Below are 9,383 nucleotides of genomic sequence, written 5' to 3' on the forward strand. Positions count from 1 at the left end.
CACAGCACACTCAGAATCACTGTGAGACCCAAAACTGTTGGACAGAGTCAAATAAAACTTCCTTCTAATCTGAGATGTCTTTGATCTGAGCAGGACGACGGCTCAGCTCATCCAAATGATATTAGTTTGGAGACCTAAATCCCCGAAGGGACACCTGCCAAGAATTAAACCAGAAAAGAGGTTTGTTAAGTGAGCCGCTGACATCCAAATTACATCATTTGACAGACTAAAAGGCTGCATTAGAGTTAAAAAGTCTGCTTCAGCTTTGTTTTCCATCATTGATGAGCTCAGACTGTGCTTGAAACCATCAGAGGTTACATTGGTGGTTTTCACCGATATATAAAGAGAGGCAGTTTACTCTGAAAGGCTTAAAGAAAGCATGATAAAGCCCATCTTAAAAAACACTATTTAAGCTTATATCTGTCATTAATTGCTTTTGATCTGTCTTCAAAGTTTTCTCAGTACTCTTTTAATTATCATTATGAGTTTTTTTACTCCTAAAATACAAAGATCTGTGTCGTTTTTTTGTTGTTTCAAGTGTTTCTGCAGAGCGCCAATAGTTCACCTCTAGTTTTGGGCGGGAAAAATGCTGAGAGCTCTCTAGCTTACATCCCGTCACACCCCCAACCTTTAGTGGTGCAACAAAAATGGTGAACAGTATCAGATCTATCCATCCGTCCAGTTCTGATCCAGATTCCAGCTCAGACCAGGAAAACAAAGACGCTCATGGATCTGTTTGCCTGCAGGTGGATGATCAGAATGGGGCGGAGCTGGATGCTTGTGGACCCGCCCAGCATATGTCACATAAATGATCTCTGTCAAAAGGCTTTTTTTTTACTACTCCTGATTCACAATAATTTAAATAAAGAAAAACTCAGAAATATAATTTGTAGCTTAATGTCTTTCCAAATGTCCTCCATCAACAGGAAAAACACCAAAATCAGGATTTTCATCCAAGTGGGTCTTTAAGAAAATCCAAACCGATGACTTGCTGACTGAACATTTTCCTCCCAACTGAGATTTCCACTCGGAATCTCCTTAGATGTTAAGAAATAGACAGGATTACAGCCATTGGAGGAGTGAGCAGTCAAGTCTTAGTGACCGCGTCTAAGCTGGATTTAAATCCAACTGAGCCGTCGTTCCCGCCGGTGGAAGACCTCAGTGTCTCCAGCCGGCAGAAGAGAGCGGAGCTGTGGTGGAGGACGGGGGGAACTCATGCCGACACGTCAGACTTCAGGCCATGGAGATCACGCTGAAGGCTTTTCCTCTGAAGGTGGTGAACATCCCATGGAGGAATAACAACCTCAGCACTCTGCACTCAGAGCCTCCTCTGTCTGAACAAGGAGAGACGGTCATCGGAGTCTACCTGCTGGTGTTAGGTAAGTCCACCCTGTCTGATCAGGACTTCCAGATGAACATTTGAGGCAGTTTTTACTTCTCATCTTCATTTCTGCAGCAGTTTAGAATGAAAAAAGAAATATTTTGAGCCTCATCTCATACTTTAACGCTTTACATTTTAAAAAATTGAAATAAATACTTCTTATGAGGTGTTTTTTTATTTGTATTTGATCAGCTTGAAATTAAAATATTACTGAAGTTGCTTCTAAAACCATAGAAAATGGAGAAATATCTCACATAGAGCTGGTTTTGGCAACTTTAGTGACAGTTCCACAAAACCTGATAATTCACTTGGAGAAGTGCAGACCTCAGAGATGCCAGTGAATATGTATTTATGATGTTAGGATGTGCAGAAACAAACAAATCTTTGGCGGCTCGGCTCTATGCATGGATGAACTCAGACCCCAGTATGGTGTTTGAGGACCGGACCATCCCAAAGCATCGCTCCAGGGTGGAGGAGGGTTGCAGAGCCCGTCTGGAATGCAGAGAAATAAAAATCCGATTTTTCCTCCAAGGCAGAAATAGGATTGCGATTGGCTGAGAGGAAGGTGGACAATCTGACTTGAAGGCGCGGTCGTGAGTGGCGTGCAGAGTGAAGTAAAGCAGCCCTGAGTTCCTGGAAGCGAGGAAGATCTTCCTGATTGAAATTATGCCAAAGCTTTTCTTAATCCACACACTTAAACTGTGACCAGAGAAACCGTTATAAACCCCAACAAAGCTGTTTGACATTAGAGTTCCTGCAAAAAGTTCACAGCTTTTTGTGAAATGGTAGTTTTGCTTCAATTTTCACATCTGCTTAAAAGTTTCCTCCTTTTTTTTGCATCAGATGACTGTCTTTGAAAGTCTTAAAAACTGCGATTCTTTCACTCCGTCCTCCCTGCAGCACATTAAACCGTACATTTCAATGCAAAGTTGAATGGGAGCGTCTGTATTTGTGGCTGAGAAGCTCCAACCTGCTGCGTCTGTGCTTCCGCAGGGTGGCTGTCCTGGTTCGGAAACAGTCTGGTCATCTTCGTCCTCTGCAAGCAGCGGGCTTCCCTTCAGCCAACCGACTTCTTCACCCTAAACCTCGCCGTCTCCGACGCCAGCATCTCCGTGTTTGGTTACTCCAGAGGAATCCTGGAAATATTCAACATCCTGAAGGATGACGGGTATTTGATCACCTGGATCTGGACCTGCCAAGTGAGACGCACACAAAAAGTGTCCTGAAATACACCAGAATTCAAGGAGTTTTTCATGACTGATCTTGTCCAGAAGCAAAACAACAAAAGTATTCATTCATTCCTCTTCTAAACCCGTGTTTATCTCTTTCGGGGTCACGGGGCTGCCGGAACCTATCCCTGCCATTCGTTGGCAAAGGCAGGGCACACCCAGGACAGGTCAATAAGTAATAAATAAGTTTGCACCCATGTGAATGTGAGTGATTATGCTGGTAGCCTTGTGGACTGGAGGTTAAATCTATAATCAGATTACTGTGATGGAGGCATTTAGCTGGGTAAAACTCTTCGAGCGACCCGTCAAGCAGAGACTAAGTCCAAGTTTTCAAAAACGAATAGACTAAATGTGATGCGTTCAGAGACGATCATGTCGTTTTAAGACACAAAAACAGATATTTTTTTTACATCTCTATCTAGTAAATAAAACATTTGTTTTAATGAAATGCCTCAGTGTTTTAGTTTTTTAGGTCTAACCTCTAAGAAAATGGAAATGAGTGCAGATCCTGCAGATCTGAGGGTAAAATTTAAAGGAGCGACTCTGAGAGAAGAGACAACTGCACAGAGCGTGATCAGACATGAACAGTTTCATGCTGGGCCACATCCCTGTATTTTCCATTTCAGAGCATTTTTCATGGTAATCTGACCTGATGTGAGGGGAAACAAAGTGTGGTTTGATGATATAAAGTTCATCAAATTTCAACCTGAACATCAGAAATGCAGCAAATGGAGACTGTCCGATCCTAGAGGAGCTTTCTATACCCGAATATCTCCAAACCACTGCATCCCACTGAATGAAATCTTTTTAGAATCTACAGAGGACATTTGGGGCTTTCCAATGATACCAAATGTGAAGGGGTGGAAGTCTGGGAATTGTAGTTCTTTTGGTGGATTTAAATAAATCTTGACATTTCTCTGGCAGTCAGGAGGGACCTAAAATCTCGCTCTTCCCAGCTGTCAGGCTAGCAATCTGCCAAATGTGTGTGAAGGGTGATGAGTGGCTGTAATAGGATTAGGACTAAATAAGATCAAGAAATAATCAGCAAAGACCTTAAATGAGCCACATCACCTGGAAGTGACCCAGCAGGGCGCCGGGTGTCACGCAGTCGGGGTCAAACTGGAAAAGAGGAGCGTAATTCCCTTCAGGAAGAGACGATGTGAAGCACAGTCATCTCCCTACGTCTGTCCATGTCCGGGTGCAGAGGGAGCCTGAAAACGGGAGCAAATGAGATGAATCTGTCTCTTTCCAGGTGGACGGCTTCCTCACGCTGCTCTTCGGCCTGGTGAGCATCAACACGCTAACAGTTATCAGCGTCACAAGATACATCAAGGGATGCCACCCTCACAAAGGTCAGAGCTCACCCCGGTTCAAGTGAGGACAAACCCCATTCCAGCCGCTTTTATCTAACGGAAAAGCCGTTTTTTTTCAGCCGGTAAAACCTGGTTAGCGAGTGCAGCTGTGAAAATAACCACCACCTGTCTGCAGTGGCTGCATTTATATTTGTCTAACGTGGCATTAAGTTAATTTGAGGTGGGATTTTCCTTTTCCGGATCCAAAGTGTTGCTAAAAAGAGTCTGGTAATGACACGGAAATGAGGTTTAGCAGTTGCTCTGGTTGGACCGCGTTTGTGGTCGTTGGTAAACGCCGGTTTTACGATCCGGTGTTTGGAGGTTTGGCTGCGGTGGATGGAGGACATAGAAAAACATGACTGACAGCTCCGGCGTGGAGGTGTGCAGGTGCAGAGGCAGCGAATGTAAAAAGCTCACCTCATCCAATGTATGCGACTCTTTGACCACATTAAACATTTCTTTCCATTTGTGCTGCGTTTCTGTCACATTTTGTTCAAATCCATCACAAACTCCTGAAGTAACGGCTTTTTGATGTAAGAGGCGACCATTTGGGCGTAAAACCACACCAGAATATTTCCCAAACAATTAGAATCAAGATTATAACTAAAGTTTAAAGTAAACGTTTCGATTTATTTCCTACATTCACATTTGTATTTATTGTGTTCAAAATTTAGGTTTACATTTGCTTTTCTATTTCACATTAACCTTAAAAGTAATATTGGACATTTAGATACAACATTTGCCTTTATTTTTGTCATTTTAATTTAATTTGATGCTTACATTTAGATTTAACTTTAGTATTTAGATGTGGATCCACTCCACTGAAAAGGATCTTTTTGGTGTTTTTAACACGCTCGTGTTGCATTTTTCTGATGATGGAGGACGGATAAAAACAATTTTAAACTCAGAACCGCATTTCAGAGTATTTTTATTCAAATCGTTGTGAATCAGGGACACTTTTAAAATCAATCAGAAGATGATCGGAGTGGAGCTTACTAATAAATTTACATTTGAGATTTAGATTTTGGTGCAGAGGCAGAGATGACCTCTGATCAGAGGGTGGTAGGTTCAATTCCTGCCTTGCCCTGCCTTTCATGTGTCCAAGTGTTGGTTATAGCTTGGCGCCGGTCTCTTAAGGTGTGCGGGGGGAGTGGGGCTGCTAGGGAAAAGCACCACGCACAGTAGGTATTTTCATTTAATTTGCATGTGTGTATGTGTTCATACATTTGTCTGATTTTGGATTGTTTTATCGCCAATTTACTGTTAGGTTAACTGCTAATTTTACTGAATGTTTGGTTTCATATATAATGTTATTTAAATATGTCATTTTATTTTGATCTTTTAGGGTGATCTTAACATCTACTCAGGGACTGCAGATGAAAAATAGCCTTTTGGCGAACTCTGGCATGGTGGCAGGAATGTTTCTTGATATGCACTGTCCCTGTACCAAATACATAAATACATCTAAAAACTGTTTACCATTCCAGTCATGGATGAATACTTTTATTTGAGAGAAAATGTGACGTTTATTTGAGGCGGTAACTTCTCCCATTTGCCGCCTCACATGGAAAGAGCTGCATCTTCCACTTTCTGCAGATCTCAGCACTTATAAAACAACGTGCATTTTGTCCACAAAAGGTCCTTAGAGCTGTAGGTGTTTGGATACCACTAAAGACTTGATTGTTCAACAAATTCTGACCTTTACAGCAAGTGGAGAATTCTGCATTTCTGGAGTCTACTGAGGGTCTTTTTCACAACAGTCAATCCCATCATTTGTGTTTGTCTGAGAACATCGTGTCACGTTTGTCTCCTTGTCGTGTGTTTCTGCAGCCCACTGCATCAGTAGCAGCACCATTGCAGTCTCTCTGATCATCGTTTGGGCCGCGGCGCTGTTCTGGTCTGTTGCCCCGCTGCTGGGATGGGGCAGCTACACAGGTCTGCTCTCTGAAGGTTTTTAGTTTTCGCCCGTCTGAGGCTCAGAGCGACGTCTGCTTCTGCTGTGCCCCATAGATCGAGGTTACGGAACCTGCGAGGTGGACTGGTCCAAAGCCAATTACTCCACATTCTATAAATCCTACATCATCTCCATCCTCATCTTCTGCTTCTTCATCCCCGTTGTCATCATGCTCTTCTCCTATGTTTCCATCATCAACACGGTGAAAAGCACAAACGCCATGTCAGCCGTCGGCTTCCTCTCGGCCCGTCAAAGAAAGATGGAGAGAGATGTGACGAGGGTAGGCCGGCGGAAGAAAGTTTCCTCCTGAGAGAAAAGCTTTTGTTCTTAAGAGTCAAACTCTCAGCCCGCACCACCCGGTGCCTGGGGCGGTCTGGGGCGCTGCGTGGTCCCCTGGGCTTGGGTGTGGGGGTGCGTGGTGGGGGGGTGGGGTGGTGGTCTGGCTTGGCTTGGGGGGGTGGTCCCTTTGCCTGTGCTGGGGGGGGTTGGCGGGGGGCGCTGCTCGGGGGGGGGCCCAGCGGCGCTGGATGGGCTTCCCATCTACAGCTGGGGCTGGGATCGGCCCTTCCCTGGCTCTGGGGCGGGACGGGACAACCCTCTTGGGGCCCCCGGTCGCTTCTGGGTGTCATCCGCTTCGGCTGCGGGGTTGGGGGGTCTTGTCGGCCCTGTCCTGTAGGGGGGCATTCTGGGGGAGGGGGGGGGCACTATTGGTACGGGGCAGGGGGGGTTGACGGGTCGGGGTCTCCGCTGAGGCCATCGGCGGTTTCCCCGGCCGGTTGGCTGCCTCGGTCCCGTCAAGGCCTGACCAGAGCTCTTCTAGGGCCGGCGTTTGGGGGTGGGGGCCTGGGCTTGCTCCGGGGGGGGGCGGCGCTTTCTGGCTCCTCTCTCTCTGTGTGTGGGGGGTGGTGCTGGGCCTGGGGTGTCGGCGCCTCCGGGGGTGGGGCCTCTGGGCTGGGTGGGCCTGGCCCCCTTGCTGGGGGGGGGGGGGGGGGACAGCCGTTTGACCACCGGGGGACAGTCTATCAGCTGTCCCCAACTTACCCCCTTCCTCATATAACCTCATAATAGGGTGAGGGGGTGGGGGGCTTAGCCTGCGATGAGCCTTGGGGGGGGTTTACTAGGCAGTGGCCCCCCTCCTATGGTTGCCGTATGGAGTGGGCCCCCCCTCTTTCGGTTTTATTTGCACCTTAGACATGTAGGGCCCTTGGTAGGGGGGGGTGCTTGGACATCACTGCCAGCAAGCAGCGGATGTCCTCCTAGCACCCTACCCGCCAATTTTAACCGCACCTTAGACATTTAGGGCCCCTTGGTGGGGAGGATGAGGGGACGTCACTGTGAGTAATCAGGAGATGTCCCCTTAGTGCCCTACCCGCCAATTTTAACTGCACCCCCCTTAGTACACACACCCCTCCCCCCTCAATATATACATCCCAACATAAACACACACACATGCACACACACACCCTCTCAAACACACATACACGCACACACATTTTGCAAGGAAGGTGGGACCTGGGTCCATCTGTCCCCTGCCTCTTCCCTGGTGGGGGGTACGGGCCCCTTTGCAACGGCGGCCGTGTCCCCGGGGTGCCGGCTTCCTGGGCCCGGCGGTGCTCTCTCCGCGCGGTGGGGGGGTTCACATTATATCTGAGCTGGGGGTGTCTGGTCCCTGGGGGGTGGGTTCTGGTCCTTGCTCCTGAGTGCTGGGCCCCGCCAAATTTCCAGCTGTGGCCGAGCCAGGTCGGGCCATATTTACAACACCCCTTGTGGGCCCTCTTTTTTTCCCCGGGGTTCCCCCCTCCTGGGCGGGGGCGGCGGGCCCCCTGCCTCGCTCCTCCCTGGACCAACCGTGGGCCGGGCGGATGGCTTCCTGGAGTGCGGAGCGGGTCTCCCTTGGGGGGTCCTGGCTCGTACCTGGGGTTGGGGCGGGGGGATGCCTGGAACTCCTGGGTGGTGGTGGGGTGCTCGTTTGGGGCTGTGGGCGTCCTTCTCCGGTGGGGCCCTGCGTTGGGTTCTCCCGGCGCGGCGGGGGGGCTGCCCTCCTGGTTGGGCTAGGGCGGCGCTCTCTTTCCCTCCGTGCCTCCCTGGCCTCTGGCTCTGGGGGCCTTGCGGCGGCCCTGCTGGCCCTGGCCTGGGTGGCGGGCTTGGTCGCCCGGGCGGCGGTGGTTCCCTGCCGGTTCCCGTGTGGCGTTGGGGGGATTCCGGGTGCCGCTGCTGCTGCGGTGGGGGTCTGGGTGTGGGGGTGGCTGGGCACTCTCCCTCCTTCTTTTCACGTTCCACCATCCATTTTAGAAGAACATAAACACTCACCTGAGCACTGGTGTTAGCTCACCTTTGCACTAACAGTTTGCATGACTGAATGACTGAAATATTTCACACTAGTTGGTTTTAAGGCATAAGTATGCGTGTGTGAACACTATCTGTTTTGTGTACATGTCGACAGGTGGACATTTTTGCAGCTAGCAGGTGTGTTTATAACATTTGAGTGTGTGTGTGGACGGGCCCCGCCCTTTTTGTACTGCATTTGAACCTTACCATAATGATTAACAACCAGTAAACTTGTTGCTCTATGCTGCTTCATGGTCTTATCCCCCTTCCCCTCCTATTATCACCCCCCTACCCCCCCTCTCTCTAGCGTCCCTCTCTCTTCTTCCCCTCTTTCCTTTTCCGTCCGGTCCAACACCAAAGATTTTCAAACATGATTGAAATTAATAAAGTTTGGCCTCAATTACAAAGGGGTTTATTCAGACATACCTTTGGTTTGTCTGAAGATTAATAACCCCTCTTGTTAAAGCAAAATATGTCCAACACAAGAGGCCCTCAGCTCTCATCTGTCTGCCCAGCTGTTGGACAGGACAAGTTAAAAAAAAAAAAAAAAACTCTTTTTTTTTTTTTCTCTCTAGATCTCCATTGTGATCTGCACTGCTTTCATCATGGCCTGGTCACCATATGCGGTGGTGTCCATGTGGTCAGCCTGGGGCTTCCACGTGCCAAGCATAACCAGCATCATGACCCGGCTCTTTGCCAAGTCTGCCAGCTTTTACAATCCTCTCATATACTTTGGCATGAGCTCCAAGTTCCGTAAGGACATCTCTGTGCTGCTGCCCTGCGCCGCTGAGGGCAGGGAGGTGGTGCATCTGCAACGCTTCCAGAACATCAAACCCAAGGCCGACACGCCTCTCACGGCCGCACCGCATCCGCCGCCGGCCAAGCCCCTCGCCGCAGAGATGAACCAGACCAACGCCGACGGCGACCCGGGGGTCAACAACCCTCCGCATACCCCTCCACAGATCTTTCACATCGACGTGCCGTCTCACATTGAAACGTCAGAGTTCTGGTGTGACAGACTCTGAGGACTGTTTCCAATCCACACGTGAACCTTAAAAGTGAGGTTGAGAGGATTTTTGAATGTTTTGGTCCTGCTGTGTTAAATGTCATAAATAAAGGATTTTCTGTAAAATCTGGAC

General features: G+C 48.6%; 1 protein-coding gene and 1 long non-coding RNA gene across 2 annotated transcripts in view; one reads left to right on the forward strand and one right to left on the reverse strand.

Moving 5' to 3' along the window:
- Positions 1-1,069: 1,069 nt before the first annotated feature.
- Positions 1,070-9,376, forward strand: LOC101167896 (opsin-5-like). Its single transcript, XM_023963689.2, has 6 exons — positions 1,070-1,379; positions 2,375-2,580; positions 3,863-3,962; positions 5,793-5,897; positions 5,973-6,196; positions 8,820-9,376. Exons 1-6 carry the CDS (start codon positions 1,241-1,243, stop codon positions 9,267-9,269), a joined length of 1,224 nt encoding a protein of 407 aa, XP_023819457.1. The 5' UTR covers positions 1,070-1,240; the 3' UTR covers positions 9,270-9,376.
- LOC111948822 (uncharacterized) overlaps positions 1,714-9,383 on the reverse strand; it is a 34,509-nt gene continuing 26,839 nt past the window's right edge. Inside the window, exons 3-5 of the long non-coding RNA XR_013647703.1 lie at positions 3,682-3,821; positions 2,352-2,573; positions 1,714-2,275 (exon numbers count right to left, since the gene is read on the reverse strand). This is a non-coding gene — a long non-coding RNA (uncharacterized LOC111948822). The remainder of the gene's footprint in view (positions 2,276-2,351; positions 2,574-3,681; positions 3,822-9,383) is intronic.

The sequence above is a fragment of the Oryzias latipes genome, chromosome 15, assembly GCF_053564925.1.
Source record: "Oryzias latipes strain Hd-rR chromosome 15, Olatipes_Hd-rR_3.1".
NCBI lineage: Eukaryota > Metazoa > Chordata > Actinopteri > Beloniformes > Adrianichthyidae > Oryzias > Oryzias latipes.

What these genes read in the sequence shown, in the direction of transcription:
- LOC101167896 (XM_023963689.2), top strand. Translation starts at nt 1,241, where the DNA reads ATGGAGATCACGCTGAAGGCTTTTCCTCTGAAGGTGGTGAACATCCCA. An exon ending in GGGATGCCACCCTCACAAAG is followed by an intron (nt 3,963 to 5,792) that starts GTCAGAGCTCAC and finishes GTGTTTCTGCAG; the next exon opens with CCCACTGCATCAGTAGCAGC. An exon ending in TGGAGAGAGATGTGACGAGG is followed by an intron (nt 6,197 to 8,819) that starts GTAGGCCGGCGG and finishes TTTTCTCTCTAG; the next exon opens with ATCTCCATTGTGATCTGCAC.